The sequence below is a fragment of the Pan paniscus genome, chromosome 22 (genome assembly GCF_029289425.2).
Source record: "Pan paniscus chromosome 22, NHGRI_mPanPan1-v2.0_pri, whole genome shotgun sequence".
In the NCBI taxonomy this organism is placed as follows: Eukaryota; Metazoa; Chordata; class Mammalia; order Primates; family Hominidae; genus Pan; species Pan paniscus.
This window is the reverse complement of record NC_073271.2, coordinates 41539087-41555573: the sequence shown is the minus strand read 5'-3', so window position 1 is coordinate 41555573 and position 16487 is coordinate 41539087. Positions and strand designations below refer to the sequence as shown.

At 61.2% G+C, this 16487-nt stretch overlaps 1 protein-coding gene across 10 annotated transcripts in view; it reads right to left on the bottom strand.

The window, feature by feature from the left end:
* The window catches only part of COL18A1 (collagen type XVIII alpha 1 chain), a 115540-nt gene that overhangs the window by 34926 nt on the left and 64127 nt on the right, over positions 1-16487 (bottom strand). For 8 of the 10 annotated variants that reach the window (XM_034947947.3, XM_063601265.1, XM_063601266.1 and 5 more), the window contains 13 exons: positions 15559-16103; positions 9791-9877; positions 7939-7998; positions 6994-7123; positions 5896-5972; positions 5419-5634; positions 5054-5080; positions 3437-3499; positions 3246-3332; positions 2870-2923; positions 2532-2690; positions 1365-1427; positions 569-595 (listed from right to left, as the gene is read on the bottom strand). In XM_034947947.3, the coding sequence (XP_034803838.3) occupies positions 569-595; positions 1365-1427; positions 2532-2690; positions 2870-2923; positions 3246-3332; positions 3437-3499; positions 5054-5080; positions 5419-5634; positions 5896-5972; positions 6994-7123; positions 7939-7998; positions 9791-9877; positions 15559-16103 (1595 nt within the window). Of the gene's footprint in view, positions 1-568; positions 596-1364; positions 1428-2531; positions 2691-2869; positions 2924-3245; positions 3333-3436; positions 3500-5053; positions 5081-5418; positions 5635-5895; positions 5973-6993; positions 7124-7938; positions 7999-9790; positions 9878-14372; positions 14409-15558; positions 16104-16487 lie in introns of those variants that run through there. The other 2 variants (XM_034947950.3, XM_034947951.3) reach the window with 2 other exon arrangements.

Below are 16487 nucleotides of genomic sequence, written 5' to 3'. Positions count from 1 at the left end.
AGAGCAGCTGCCCTGAGTCCAGAGGGTCTGAGCAGACTCTGGGCCAGGCCAGGGCCGCCAAGGACACCCAGGCTGCCTTCAGCGCTCCTTCCGAGTGCCCCCAGACGCTCATGAGCCTGCGGGACGGGTGGATGGGGCTCCCCTATGGGGGGATGTTGGGGGGCCCAGCTCAGGGCCCTCCCCAGGCCACAGGCAGCCTCTCCACCTGCTGTGGCCCAGCCCCTCCTCCCAAAGCTCCTGGAGCTGCTTTATCGCGCTTGCCACAGGGAGCTTGTTTCCAGATGAGCTCAGCTTCCAGGGCGCGTCTACTCTCAGTTCACCGGCAGACCAGAGCTCGGCGGAAGCCACATCACAAAAGTGACAAGGGCCGAAGCCACCTCGCCAGACTGACAGAGGCTGCTGCCCGCGATTCCGGCAGAACGGATGGACAGATGGCAGGAGTGGGGGTCAAGGCCAGCCCCAAGAGAGCTCACTCTCTCGACCGTGGAGCCGCCACCCTCTTTGGGGGTCCGAGCACTGAGTGGGCACCAGGGGCAGGGGACTGATGTGCCAGGAATTCTGCTTGTACCTTATGTCCTGGGGCGCCTGCTTCACCCTGTACGGAAAAGAGCAGGATTATGACAAAATCAGACTTGCAGCACAGCGGACAGAGGAAGGCACATCGCCCTGCCAGGAACTGTGCCCCGACCCGGGTCCCTGCTTTGCTGCCTGTGCCGGTTTAATAGTTTCTGAGGCTGTTGCCACTGTCATCCCCCCTTTCTGGTGTGGTTGGGGTCCTGAAAGGGAAGCCACAAGGGACGCCAAGCCTGATCCCAATGCTGGACCTGGCTACACGTGGGGCCTGGGGCCTGGATGCCTCCCCAAGAAGGGCCCTTCAGCTCAGCCACAGGCTTACAGCAGTGAGGGGCATTTACAGCCTGCGTCCCCTGCTCAGTCCAAAGCAGTGTAGCTCTCATCTGAGGTCATGCTAGAGACCGCTCCCCAGGGAGCCAGACGCAGGCGACTCCCGCCAGGTCCACCCACAAACGCCCAGGGCCCCAGCTCCTTGCGTCAGTCCGACAGAGGCTCATGGCCACTGCCCCGTAACCAACGTGGAAGCTCGGAGTACGATCTCAGATCTCACGGGGTGCCCACGTTCTTAAAACCCGTGAGTCCGCTCATCTTCACAGGGTTATGAATTTCTACCCAAGCCCCAGCCGCCCAGGTCAGGGTGACCTCCAGAGCGCGAGGCCCCAGGCTGTGGGGCTGTGATGGGGGGCTATTCCTGGCATTTCCCCTTCACGGGCGTCACCAGGCACCCCCGGACCCGGGCCACATGGTGTGGTGCTGGGCCCCACTCACCCTGGACTCGAGGGAAGACTTACCAGGCTGCCTTTCTGCCCAGTCCTTCCTGGGGGCCCCTCTCTTCCCGGAGGGCCTGGGGGTCCCTGGGGGAGAGCAGAGCATAGTGGGTCTTGATGGCATTTGGCCACTAAAACGATTTCTGGGTTAACAGGTTATCTGGGCTTCCGCAGGTTTCCGGAACGCAGGACACAGAACGTTCCCCAGACACAGGGCCAGAGTCCCAGGGCTCACGGGAGACCCCACAGCCTGCGTAGCCCGCAGTTTCGCGGCCACATTGGCAGGATGAGATGGCAGGGTTGACAGCACCACGGCGGGAAGACGCTTGCACACCAGGGCTGGGGTAGCCGCTGCTCCCTCTGAGAGGCAGTCTGGCCACATGCGTGAATATGGATTAGGCATGTTCTTTAAGCCCAAATTCCCCTCAGAATGGATCCTGGGGAGCACTTGCCATGCGGCACCCAGAGAGGCCTCAGAGCCGATGGTGACGGCGAACGCCCATCGGTAGGGTTGGCTGGCTCAGGTAGGGACTGTTACGGAGGCAGGGGCATGTCATGGGTGACCTAACCCCACACTCCCTGCCCTGCACGTCATGGCATGCTACCGAGTGACCCCAGGCCACGGGATGCCAGTGCAGCATGACCCAATTACAGCAGCCACGTCTGCACCTGCTGTCCATCATGACCTGCTGCCCATCATGTGTGGCACAGCTGGTGGGGCAGGCACCTGCTGCCAGTCATGACCTGCTGCCCGTCATGTGTGGCAGAGCTGGTGGGGAGCCTGCTGTGGGGACCTGAGACCCCACGAGCCATGTTGGCCAAACAGGCTCCTCCCTCCCCTGGCCCTCCAGCAATGCTGACCTCGGCCCTCCCACACCCACCCATGGGAATTGCTCATGGAGACGCTCTCTGTGCAGTCCGTGGACCCACAGGGCCAGAGAGGTCGGAGGCCTTGCTTGCGGTCACCCCCACTGGTCAGCACCCCTAGAACCATGGGGTGGCCACTCAGGTGCCTCCGCACACCCCAGGGCGGCCCCGAGTCAGCAACCGCCCGCCAGCTCCCAGAGGAGATGAGGTGAGGGGGCGGGGACTGGGAGGCCTGAGGCGGGGCAGGGGCTCCCATGTGGGGTGTTCATCCCTCACTCCCAGCAGACAGGGCTCCCGACACTGACGGTGGGAGGCAGGACTTACGGGGAGGCCGGGAAACCCGGGGGGACCCTCGCGCCCAGGCACACCAGGAAGGCCGGCGGGTCCTGGGACGTCGGAGCTGTTCACCCCAAAGCGGCCTGGCTCGCCGGGCAGGCCTGGGACACCAGGGGGTCCGGGAGGTCCAGGGAAGCCTCGAGGACCCTGGACGTGGGCGAACACAGATAGTCACAGCCCATGTGGCACCCACCAGGGATGACCACCACCCCCAAACCGGGCCTCATCCCCACCCCCCACAGGACCCCAGCTGAATCTCGGGGGTCCATGGCCTGTTCCTCACGGGCACAGACATCGGGCAGCGCCGCAGGTTAAGGGCCACTCACCCGCAGGGCCTCCAGATCGCCCCCGAAGCCAGATCCCTCCATGTCAATGAAGGTCTGAGGAAAAGAGCCGGAGAGACACGTTGCCCTGAGCTCGGCCCCCCGCCTGGCCTACTCCTGGCCCCTGCCCCACAAGCTGCATGTCGAGCTGTTTCTACAAGGAGCTGAGAAACCACGGCCCCTCTGCTGCCCCCAGAGAAGCCTGAAGGCAGGTGGATGGGGGCTCTCACCACACCTGTGACCCCTCAGCTCAGCCAAGACCCCACGCAAGCCCCTGAGGGTGGAGCTGATACTTCTGGGCCAGATGCCCTCCCAGAGGCAGTGCCTGCTTTTGAGGAGGGCAGACCCCGGGTCGCAGGAAGCCAAGGGCGGGACTCACCAGCTTGTCGTGTCTGAAGGAGGGTCCTGGGGGCCCCGGAGGCCCTTGGGGTCCTGGGGGCCCTCTCTCTCCAATCCCAGGGTCTCCCTGGGAACACAAGACAAGCCCGTCATGCCCTGGGCATGCACACAGCCCCCACCTTGGCCAAGGATCAACACAGGAAGGGGCCCCACCCAGCCACGGAGACTCACCTTGTCGCCCTTGGGGCCTACATCCCCTGGAGTCCCGGGGAAGCCCTGTGGCCCGGTGTCGCCCTGGAACACAGCAGCCGGGGGCCGGGTCAGGGAAGGCACGACCATGGGCCGCACCCAGCACCCTCAGTGCTCCTCCCCCAAGCAGGGGATGGACGGGAGCTGAGCCCTTCAGGGGAGTCTCCAGGGCCCAGAAAGTAGGAGGGCGCCAGGCCCAGCAGACTGTCTCCCACCTGAGCCCATCTCGCCAGCCACGCCTGGGGGAAGCTGCGGGGAGCATCCCTCGGGAGGTCACAGCAGGTCCCCCGAAGGCCTCCACAACAGCTGGTGCTTGGTATTACATACGTGTGTGTGTGGTATGCATGGTGTGTGTGTGAGGAGTGTGGTGTGTGCATGTGTGATATGTATGTGTGTGTGTGAGGAGTGTGGTGTGTGCATGTGTGATATGTATGTGTGATGTGTGAGTGTGCATGTATGGTGTGCATAATCCATGGTGTGCGCATGTGTGCACACGTGGTATGTGTATGTGTATCCACGTGTGGTATGTGTAATGTGTGGTGTGTGTGCATGTGTGTCCACGTGTGATGTGTGCACGTGCGTGTAGCATGTGTGCATGTGTCCACATGTGGTGTGTGTGCACAGGTGTGTGTAGTGTGTGTATGCAAGTGTATCCACGTGTGGTGTGTGTAATGTGTGTGTGCACACGTGTGTGTAATGTGTGTGCGCATGTGTCCACGTGTGGTAATGTGTGGTGTGTGATATGTGCTGTGTGTGCATGTGTGGTAGGTGTACGTGTGGATCCTCACCCCCCACACACACACACGGTCACACACACACACGTGTGTGTGCCCTGTGGGTGGGCCCCGTGGATCCTCACCCCACACTCACACACACGCGTGCGTGTACCCTGTTGTAGTGGGTGGGCCCCGTGCCGCCCCCCAGCCGACCGTCCTTTGTCTGCCGTGGTCCTCATCGCAGGCAGCTTGGCTGTGGGGTGCCAGGCGGTCGGTAATGACCGTTCGGTGGGCACCATGAGATGCCCTCCCTGTCCTTTCAGACCTTCTAGACTGTTTTTAACTTGAACCCTCCTGTCCAGCGTTCGTGACGGCCCCACTTTCTGCCGAGTGTTACCATTTGCTGGGCAGGCTGTTCCCAGGTCTTTATTCGCAGTCGATCACGTCATTACTGTGCTTGGAAACGGTGTTTGCTGATTTTTAAAGACTGAACTGCGTGTTTTGCGACGAAGCTCGGACTTCACAGAGTCTCAGGTCGCCCCGTGCTTCCCTCCCCTGCCGACTTGCACCACCCCCCGCCCTGCCCGACTTCCTTTTTCTTTGCTGTGCGTTTTCCCTCTAAGGGTTTGGAAGCTCTGCCTTTTCTCACTTCCTTTCCTTCTTCATGGTAGTTGTGGCCCAAATGTCTCAACACAAATGCATAACTGCTATTTCCCATCAACAGTTACACTCATCTTTTCTTTACAAAATTCCACTTTCAAAATGGTTTTGCTGCACAGTCTCCTCACTGGGTCGCGTTTAAAGAGTGTCACTGCCAACAAAGCCCTGGGGTTTAAGCAAACATCACAGATAACACGGGGGCCAGAAAGAAACGCAGACTCACCGGCTTTCCGTCTTCACCAGGGTCACCCTGGGTGTGCAAGAGAAGCCATTAGTGATGGGAAATGACTCCTCCGGCGCCACCTACAGTCTCTACATGGAAGTGCACCCCACGCTGCAAGTCCCCCCGATGTCCTCGCACCCGCGCCAGGAGCCTCCTCACACCCACAAGGGCTGTGTCTGAGCAGCTCCACCTCCCACGTCTGACCACCTTTCAGCACCAACCCCGAGCAATGGTGGGCCTAAGGAGGCTGCTGACCTGTCCCGATCCCAGCTCAGCTCACTCCCATGTCGGCCGCAGCCTCTCCCCCTCCTACCCAAGCCCCCAACTCCAGACCGGGGCGGACTCGGTGGGGCGTGAGGACTCACCGGCTCGCCGTCCCTTCCAGGGGTGCCGTCCCTCCCCGGAGGCCCTGGGGGTCCTTGTGGTCCGGGGACAGGTTGCAACGCTGGGCCTGCAGGACCCAGGGGACTCACCGGGCACGGGAGACCCGGGGGACCAGGTAGGCATGGGGATCCTGGGGGGCCTGCCTGGCCAGGTGGGCCCGGAACACCTGGCTCCCCTTTCTGCCCCTTCAGGCCGCCCTGGGAATAAACAGAACACAGGGCTCGGGCTGGGGTGGGGCCCCACACAGCCTGCCCGCGTGTCCCGCTGTGCCCTCCAGAGTCCCAGGCTGGGCTGCTTCCCACAGTGGACACGCAGGGTGGACGCATGCTGGCACCGAGTGCTGGGCACAAAGGAGGCACGGGCACAGAGGGGCTTCATCAGGGCTCACCAGTGAGTGGCCCAAAAGGCCACAGGTGCTCTGTTCAGAATGGTTCAGGAGCACAGGGAGGTGGCCTTACCTCTTTCACACGGCCCCCAGGGGTCCGGACACTCCCGTCCCACGTGGAGACAGAATCTGAGCCAGGAAGTGTCTGAGCTGGGAAGAGAAGCAGAGGTGGCCACGGTCAGGCCCCCCGGGTGGCCCCAGCTCTGCTCTCGGCACCCCGGACGGCCCCGGCAGCCCAAACGCTTTCAGTCCTGGAGCCCGGCTGGACACCGTCAGATCCCCAGCCTCAGGCCGCACTCCCCTGAGCTCCGGCTCCCAGGCAAAGGCAACAGGTAGACAGAATTTAAAATCAACAGTGAGGCCGGTGTGGCCATCTAAGCCGATGACAGCTGAAACCTGGGAGATGCTTCCTGAATTTGTTCCAAGAGACCCCGGCCCCCCAGAATGCCTTCTTATCACCCAGCATGCTTTGTCCCTTTTCCTTTTTCCCTCTTAACTTTTACTTAAAATAAAAATGAAAACCAACAGAAATCCTGCAAGAGAAGCACAGTGAACACCCAGAGCCTGTACCCAGAGCCACCATCCGGGCCTCGGCATCTCCCCACCTGCCACACACACACACACATCACACACATGTACATTACACATGCACATCACACACATACACACAATACACACACTACACAGCACATACAACACAACGTGCACTGCACACCACACACGTACACTACACGCAACACACACACCACCACACACCACACACAATACACACACCACACACTGCACACATCACACTGTACACACCACACACCCACACATGCATGCACCATACACAGTACACACACATCACGTAAACATCACACGTCACAAACATGCACATCACACACCACACATCAAACACCTGCCATATATTTCACACAAACACATGCCATATTACACACACATGTACCATATACACCACTACACACACCATACATCACACACATACCTCACCATCACACAAACACACGTTACACACCACACACACCCTACATCACACACATACCTCACCATCAGACACACGTTACACACCACACACACATCACACACATACCTCACCATCACACAGACACACGTTACACACCACAGACACCCCACACCACACACACACCACATCCAGAAAAGAGCTTACCTCCTAACGAAGCCACCGTGGTCTGCTCCTCGATTTCTTCACTTCTGGAATCTTCCGTGCTGCTGCCTCCAGCCAAGGGTGGAGTGGTGACCGGGGGTGGCGTGGGGAGCCTGGGTTTTAGGGCCGCACCCTGGAGGACGAGAGGGGAGGTGGCCTGTTACTCAGCCGGCAGATGCCCGGTGGAGACTTGCTTGGTTTGTGAAATGAAATACTTAAGATAGCAAGAAAGATAAAGAAAAATCCTCTGAAACAGGAGGGTGCTCCAGGGCTGCGTGCAAGGGGCTTCCTTCCGTGGGCCACAGGGGTGTGGCCGCCTGTGGGCTCCCCGGCTCCCTAGGACCCAGGACTGCGCCTGCCGTCACCACAGAGGCCTCCTGGCGCCCGACAGGCCATGCTGGGAAGCTGATGTGAACCTGCAGAGGGTCCCCGCAGGGAACACATTCCCGCACCCGTCTCTAACGGAAAGCACCGCGCCTCAGTCCCGGGGCTGAGGCCTCCCCACTCCCCGCCCCTCCTGTGTTTTCTCAGGTGGCCCGAGCTGGGGAAAGCCTTCCGCACGCTCCCTGCACCGCCTTCTCCTCCTGGTCGTCAGACTCACACACCCGTTCATTCCCTGGTGGCCACCCACGAGCTAACGGAGGGATGGGGCGAAGGGAGGGCCAAGGTTGCCTCGAAGACCAAGGAGTGTGCAGGGCAGGACCTCGTTTTAAAGGAATATCCTCTCACCAGAGACACGCGGCGGCCAGGCAGGGCCGGAGCGGGGCCAGCGCCCAGGCTCCGAGCGTCTGCCCAGCCCAGCATCCCTGTTCCCAGCCAGGAATATGTCTTCGTGGCATAGAGGGAGCTCTTGGAGCCACACCTGCGTGTGCACATGTGTCACCCCACTGCTGGGAGGGGCTCTCCCGGGACCCTGCAGGGTGGGCGGGGCCCCGTCCGGCTACTCACCGTCTCCTCCCTGAGAAGCTCCCGGGCGTCCCCGAGCCCGCTGCCAGAGTCTCCGGATGCCTGAGGAGTTTGAAAAGGGAAAGGCTGGAGAGATGGCAGCCAGGCCAGGCCCCGAGCCCGGCAGGCCGGGGAAGCAAAGGACGCTGCTCTCGCCTCCTCCCGGCCCCCTCTCGCCTCGTCCAGCCCTCTCTGGTGCTCTCGGGGGGGCCGCTGGGGTGGGCACGCTGGCCTTCCCTGCCCAGGCACCATCTGAGCTTCAGGAAGTGGTGTCCAATCGGGTCGAGGACAGTGACGCTTCTGAACCTGCCTCGGCCGGTGGTCAGACATGCGGAGGCGGGAGGGGGAACGCGCTCCTCTCTTCTGGCCAGAGCCCTGCCCTGGAGGAGGCCGCACCACAGATCCTCCCCGCACAGGTTTCCCCAGCGCACGCCCGGCTGGGCCGAACACGCGCCAAGGCGGCCGGATGTTTTAAACTTCAGGAAAACCCGGAGGAGAAACATCCTCAGGGACCGCTACTGACCCCTGAGGGCAAGACAGGCCAGGGGAGGGGTGCGGCGCCTCGGCGACACCCCGCACCCAGCAAGCTGTCCCAGGGCGCAGCCTTGTCATGGCCGCCATGTGAACGATCTGGCGTCTTCTGGCATGTTCCAGGCAAAAACAACGGGCTTATTGGGCAAAATAAGAAAAAGCATGAAAGTAACATGGATGTTCACACACTGCCCACACAGTGTGCCACACACAGCAAGGCTGTGGGTCCACGTCCACGGCGTCTCCTGCCCACGCCCCCAGGAGCAAGGCTGTGGGTCCACGTCCACGGCGTCTCCTGCCCACACCCCCAGGAGCGAGGCTGTGGGTCCACGTCCACGGCGTCTCCTGCCCACGCCCCCAGGAGCGAGGCTGTGGGTCCGTGTCCATGGCGTCTCCTGCCCACGCCCCCAGGAGCGAGGCTGGGGGTCCACGTCCACAGCGTCTCCTGCCCACGCCGCCAGGAGCAAGGCTGTGGGTCCACGTCCACGGCGTCTCCTGCCCACGCCCCCAGGAGCAAGGCTGTGGGTCCGTGTCCATGGCGTCTCCTGCCCACGCCCCCAGGAGCAAGGCTGTGGGTCCATGTTCACGTGGGGCATGTTGTGATCTGGGCCCCTGAGTGAGAATTCCCTGCTGTTCCTCACACCTGGGACTGGGGGAGTCTCCCCTTGGGTACCACGTGATTCCACACACCCCACCAACACACACGCCACACAACACACAGACACAGACACACACGCACCATGCAGACATGCAGACACAACACACAAGACAGACACACCACAGAGACACACCACACACAGAGACACACCACACACAGAGACACACCACACACAAACACAGAGACACACCACAGACACACACGACACAAGACAGACACACTAGAGACACACAGAGACACACAACACACACAACACACAAGACAGACACACCACACATACACACACATCCACACACAACACACAAGACAGACACACCACAGAGACACACCACACACACAACACACAAGACACAGAGACACACCACACAGACACAGACACACACACACACACACACACTTTGCTGAGCTGCCTCACATCCTCTGTCTCACCAGCTGCCATGGAGGGTGGTTTCTGGTGTTTATATCATGCTTTGTATTTGTTTTTACGGGAAAGTTCAGGGCAAGGAAGGGCTCTGAGGTGCTACAGGAGAGCATAGAAATGGTATCGCAGCTTCCCAGTGCCCCAAGTGGTATAATTTGGGACTTTTCCTGTCATAGACCTTGGTCTTGAACTCCGCGTGCCAGGGATTGAGGGGAGACCCCACCCGGGCCCCAGATGTCACTCACCCCATCTGAGTCATCGCCTTCCTCGTCCAGGCAGTGCATGGGGCTCACCTGGGGGTCCCTGCGCACCTTCAGCTCAGCGATCACCCCCTAAATGCAGACAGAGAAAGGGGTCACCAGCGGTCCTGAGGCGGCAGCGGCAACCCCGGCGCTGCTTGAGCTCCAGATTTCGGGGGGCCCACAAAGGGCAGGAGAGTCTCGGAGAGGGAAGGGGTCTCGGGCAGCCTCCCTGGGGGTGCGGTATGCCTCATGGTAGGAAGACGTGGTGAGACCCAGGGGCGTCCTGGGCGCTTTCATGTAGAAAGCACCCGGCTGGGCGGAGGCTGCTCCCTCAGACTCGGCTCATCTGAGGCAGCTGATGGGCCACCTGAGGGCTACGGGTTTAGAACCACAGCAGGTGTGGCTCGATCCAAGGCCTGGGAGGGTGGGCAGATTCGAGGGGCTGCAGGTCAAGTCCCCCAACCCCAAGTCCCGGGAGCTTTACACAAGCACCAAGCGGCCTCATCTCCCAACTCGGACCAACCGAGGCGGCACCATGGCTTTGCTTTCTTTGAACTTCACCTTTTCATCAACAACAAAACCCAGAAGCCAAGGACAGAAACGCCGCAGATGTGGGGGAGTTTCCCGGATCTCTGCGCCCATTCCGTCCGGACCCAATCTCACTCACTCACCCACCTACCCACCGCTCCCTCTGGCATCTTCACTCCTGGGCTGAGTGCCAGGGTGCCTGACCCTGCCCTCTCGGGCCCTGGCGCGGCCGGCGGTGCCTGGTGAGACGCAGGCCGGGGATGCTGGGCAAGGACACAGGAGGGCGCAACGTCCTAAGCCTCAAGCGAGCAGCTCGCCCGGTTGGGAGAGGACGCTGGGAGGGGCTTTGGCAGGAAAAGGGGCTGCCAGGTGGGGGCTGCGCACAGTACCAGGGGCTCCACTGGCCGCACTGCGGGTTCTGCATCCTGGCCTAGATTTCAGAGCCAAGCGAGGCCAGCTGGAGCCTGGGGCTCCCCACGCCGGCTGGGCCCCCAAAGCCCAGGCAGGTGGCTCAGGAGTGGGGCTGAGCCTGCAGGACGGGGTGTGAGTGCTGAGTGTGTGGGCACATGTGCGTGAGAGCATGCATCTGCATGGACACGTGTGCAAACATGAGATCACGTATGCACGCGTGTGAGCTCATGCGTGGGGGGGGGTGTGGACCCCGTGGGCCCCCTGGGTTTCCCACAGGTTTCCCACAGAACGCACCAGCGGTTCTCAGCGTCACACTGCGGGGGAGGGCGTTGCCTACAGTGCCCCCAGGTCGGCCAGGGGCAGCATCGTGGGGTCCAGGGTCCACCGTCCACCAGGACCTACTGCGTGGGGGTGGGGCAGCAGCCCAGTGGCTGAGCCTTCACATTCAGGAGCCCCCAGGTCAGGCCCAGGGAGGAGCTGGGGTTGAATTCTAGAAAACTGCGCCTTGGCCGGGCGCAGTGGCTCACGCCTGTAATCCCAGCACTTTGGAAGGCCAAGGCAGGTGGATCACAAGGTCAGGAGATTGAGACCATGGGGAAACCCTGTCTCTACTAATAATACAAAAAATCAGCCTGGCCTGGTGGCGGGCGCCTGTAGTCCCAGCTACTCGGGAGGCTGAGGCAGGAGAATGGTGTGAACCCGGGAGGCAGACCTTGCAGTGAGCCGCAATCGTGCCACTGCACTCCAGCCTGGGCAACAGAGTGAGACTCCGTCTCAAAAAACAAAAAACAACAACAAAAAAAACTGCGCTTCTCCACTGGGGCAGCCCGGGCGGGGGGTGCATCTTGGGTGGTCTTGGCGTCGGGGAGGGACTGGGCATTCCTGACACCCGATCCCCACACAGACATGCACTGTCCAGAGAGGCCCGTGAGGCCCTGACACCCCCACAGGTGGCCACAGCGCTCTCCTGAGAGTGCCCCCGACGGGCCGACGCCTCCTGCATGGGGCTACAGGGTGCCTGGGTGGGGGGCGACTACAGAGGGCAGAGAACTCTGAGCCCGTGGCGGCCGCTGGCTCCAGGGGTGGGGCAGGAGGCACTAGTGCAAAAGCCACAGGCCCATTGCAAATATTTAAGGGACTTCGGACTGAAAGTTATGAAATCCGGAGACACCCGAAACAGAGATCACAGGAATTCTGTGAGGGAAGAGCATGTAAAATGCTTCCCGACACGCTGCAGCCTCAGTGCCCTGGAAATCAGGACACAGCTGGAAATCAGGACACAGCTGGAAATGACGTTCAAGGCAACGGCAGCAGCTGGGAGGGGGTGCATGATTTCCCGGGAGACGGCCACTGACAAACCTGACTCAAGAAAGTGAACCTGAAAAGACCAACAACGCCCAAGGACTCTTAGAATGAGGAACACAACCAGTGCTCCGGAGGGCTCTGTTGGACCCAGCTGCGGCCGGGGGTCCCAGGCACCATCTGCGGCAGCGCCAGGGGCGATGCAGCCTTGTGGAGAGGCTGAGGAGGAGGAAGCCTCCGTTTCCTCCCTGCTCCCAAAGCTCTGTGCTTGTTTCTGCCAAAAATTATGAGTCACACAACTTGAATGTTTCTTTCCCAAGTATCTCAATTCAGAAGTCTGAGAAAATCTTGTGCTGAACAAGTCTGTCTTCTTCTCTACCACACAAGCATGCTTCTCCTCTCCCCAGCTGGAATCTCATCTAAGACCCAAAGAGAAAGTTCCTGACACCTGAGGCCTGCAGGGACCTGACACAGAGATCAACCAACACAGCCCTCAGCACACGGCCCGCAGCGCGCCACCCACATCCAGCAGCACGAGGCCCGCAGCACGCCACCCACATCCAGCAGCACGAGGCCCGTAGTGCGCCACCCAGGCCCAGCAGCACGAAGCCCGTAGCGTGCCACCCAGGCCCAGCAGCACACGGCCTGCAGCGCGCCACCCACATCCAGCAGCACAAAGCCCGTAGTGCGCCACCCAGGCCCAGCAGCACACGGCCTGCAGCACGCCACCCAGGCCCAGCAGCACGAAGCCCGTAGCGTGCCACCCAGGCCCAGCAGCACACGGCCTGCAGCACGCCACCCACATCCAGCAGCACAAAGCCCGTAGTGCGCCACCCAGGCCCAGCAGCACACGGCCTGCAGCACGCCACCCAGGCCCAGCAGCACGAAGCCCGTAGCGTGCCACCCAGGCCCAGCAGCACACGGCCTGCAGCGCGCCACCCACATCCAGCAGCACGAGGCCCGCTGCACGCCACACACACCCAGCAGCACATGGCCCGCAGCCCGCCACCCAGGCCCAGCAGCACAAGGCCCGCAGCGCGCCACCCAGGCCCAGCAGCACGAAGCCCGCAGCGCGCCACCCAGGCCCAGCAGCACACGGCCCGCAGCGCGCCACACACGCCCAGCAGCACACGGCCCGCAGCGCGCCACACACGCCCAGCAGCACACGGCCCGCAGCGCGCCACACACGCCCAGCAGCACACGGCCCGCAGCCCGCCACACACGCCCAGCAGCACACGGCCCGCAGCCCGCCACCCAGGCCCAGCAGCACACGGCCCGCAGCCCGCCACCCAGGCCCAGCAGCACACGGCCTGCAGCGCGCCACCCAGGCCCAGCAGCACGAAGCCCGCAGCGCGCCACCCAGGCCCAGCAGCACACGGCCCGCAGCACGCCACCCAGGCCCAGCAGGGCCCCAGCCCAGGGCCAGACCCAGGGCCCTCTAGATCCCTCCTGTTCCAGCTCTCTGACCTTCCAAGGTTTCACTGGGCTGTTGTAAGTCATGGTGTCTTCTCCAGGCCAGATTTAACCACATAAACACATCAAATCCCAGCTGGGTGCAGTGGCTCACGCCTGTAATCCCAGCACTTTGAGAGGCTTAGGCGGGTGGATCACCAGAGGTCGGGAGTTCGAGACCAGCCTGACCAATATGGTGAAACCCCATCTCTACTAAAAATACAAAAATTAGCCAGGCATGGTGGCAGGTGCCTGTAATCCCAGCTACTTGGGAGGCTGAGGCAGAAGAATCGCATGAACCTGGGAGGCAGAGGTTGCAGTGAGCCGAGATCACCCCATTGCACTCCAGCCTGAGCAACAGGGCGAGATTCCATCTAAAAAAAAAAAAAAACACAAAAAAACCACACATCCAATCCCAATGGTCAAAAAAAAAAAAAAAAAAAAAAAAAAGACAAGGTAAAAAGGCAAATGACAAGGTAGAAATAAAATCTGCAGCATGCAAAACCAAAGAGAAGTTTCTTTTAAAGATAAGGAGTTTGTATAAATCACTGAGAGTTGGGCCCATCGAAAACCACAAAGAACATAAACCGGTCAGTCACAAAGGAAGAAATACAAACAGACAATAAACAAGTGACAAAATGAAAGTCTATCTTCACTAACAGTCCAAGAAATGCAAAATTAAACACCCAGACCCCCTCTTCCTACACACGGGACTTCGCTGATGAGGAGGCCCTCACCGCAGGGCGGCGGCCCGGCTCCCATAGCACCATCGGGGCACAGCTGTGCACCCACGTACCGAGCTCTCAGCACTCAGCCGCTTTTCCTAACAGTGTTAAAGATGTACGGCACTTGTGGGCCACTTTATTCCACCAAGAAACGGCTGGGGACTCACACAACAAATTGCCTCTCACTGGAGGGGGTGACTCTGACTTCTTTCCCGGTAATCATGTTTGTGATCAAGAGGAAAACAAAGAGGCCCAGTTTGGTGTCAACGTCCTAGCGGCTCCTGAGCTCTGAGGGTTAAAAGTTCCTGCCAAAGGTGAAAAGTCAGCTTTCAGAACCCCCAGACACCAGGACTTAGAACAACTTCAAACAAACAGCCCTTGTCTGGGCAATAATTAACCTTCTGTCCCCTGCGGCCCGCCAGGGCAGGGGCGTCCAGCTGCAGGCCAGCTTGAATGCTAGAATTCAGGGACTTGTGAGACAGTGTCAGCTGAGGTCACCCACGTGGCTGTTCCCAGAAATGCAGGGGCTTTGGACACAGACCCCACATCGGTTTAGGGATCTGTCCACTCCCCCAACCCCAAGAAATGAAGGCCCACTGGAGGGACTTCCCGGAGACTCAGGTGGAGACGGCCACGTGCATTCACCGCTGGGGGACTCCCACCACGTGCTCCAAAGTGGAGTCTCCCAGGCGTGGGTTGCTGCACCCTTTGTTAAAGGTGCTGACCTGCAGGGCCGCCCTGAGCCCCTGGTCCCAGCGGGTGTGCAGATACCACAGGAGAACCCTGCTGGGATCAACACCCTGCTGCCGCCAGCTTTGGATCGTTCATCGTTTTCAACAAGGACCCCAGCTTTCATTCTGCATGGGGCCACGAGGCGTGTGGCTGGGCCTGGACTCGGTCCCCACTTACCCAACCGGCCGGTCAGAGGCCGGGAGCCCCACTTCACCACGGGGCTTGGCACAGGCCTGGGGGTGTCTCTGGGTCACGGGGTCACGGCTGGGGTGGATGTCTAGTTACAAAGTCGTTCAAAGAGGGCCCTCCTGGGCTGGGCCTCGGGGTCTCAGAGAAACCATGGAAGCCCAGGGCTACCCTTCCTGGGGGCGCAGGAGCCAGAGAGCCAAGAAAGTGAATGCCACCCCAGCCAGGCTGGCCAAGAACCCGGGAGGCCTGCGCCGGAGGCCAGGGCTGAGCAGCCAAGAACCCGGGAGGCCTGCGCTGGAGGCCAGGGCTGACCACAGCTGGGGTGGGGACTCTCCTCTTCCGGCCACAGCTCCGTCCCTGTCCCAGTGGCCACCCCCACCCCACCCCACCCCAGCTGCTCCAGTCCCCCAGCAACGGCACAGTGGGGGTTACCTGGAATTTGTCAGGGTCCGCTCCCCCGGCCTGAGCCACGAAGAGCCCGGCGCCAGGCTCCAGCTCCAGGCCCCGTGAGGACCGAGCAAGCGGCATTCTCTGGAACTCCTCACAGTCCACATAGAGGGCCACAAAGCCACCCGCCACACTGAGGGCTAAGTGTGTCCACTGGCCGACGAAGGCGGGGAGCCGGAAGCTGGCGGCTGTGTGGGTCTGGCCTGCACCTGGTTCCGTGTAGAGCAGGGAGATGTCCTGGTGCCCGTCCTGCACCCCAGAGAGCTTCACGCCCAGCAAGACCACGGCCTGTGCCGAGTCCGTGATGGCGAACAGCACCCCTGGGCCCTCTGTGGCTGGCCGGATGTGGAACAGCAGTGAGAAGTCACGGAAGAAGAGGCTGGGGAAGTGGTACCGGGCCACTTGGCCACTGTTGGCATCTGGCCCAAAGACGTAGGCCAGCCCGACGTCGGGGTCATCCGTCTGGGTGACCTGCTGGGGCGGGGGGTCCCCAAGGAGCTGCAGCAGCCCTACCTCCTCGCTGACGCGCTCTGCAAAAAGAAAGACAGCTGGTGAGGTGGCTGTGCAGGACGGAACCAGGGGCCACCGACGCGGCCTGGAGAGGCAGCCAGGCAGGGGCAGAAAGGAGAAACTGAGTCTGGGAGGGCTCTCCACGTGCCTGGCAGCCTGCCCTGATCCCCTGGGCTCAGCCACCCAACGGCCACCCAGGTTCACTCATTCCCAAACGACAGGCAGGCTCCATGCAGAAACCTGTGTGCAGGGGACATGGTGTCTGCAGGAGACATGGTGTCTGCACGGGACATGGTGTCCACAGGCCCCCTTCCATGCTTTGAGCAGGGATGGGCACAGCGGACATGGTGTCCACAGGCTTCCCCTTCCATGCTTTGAGCATTGATGGGCAGAGCCAGTGGGGA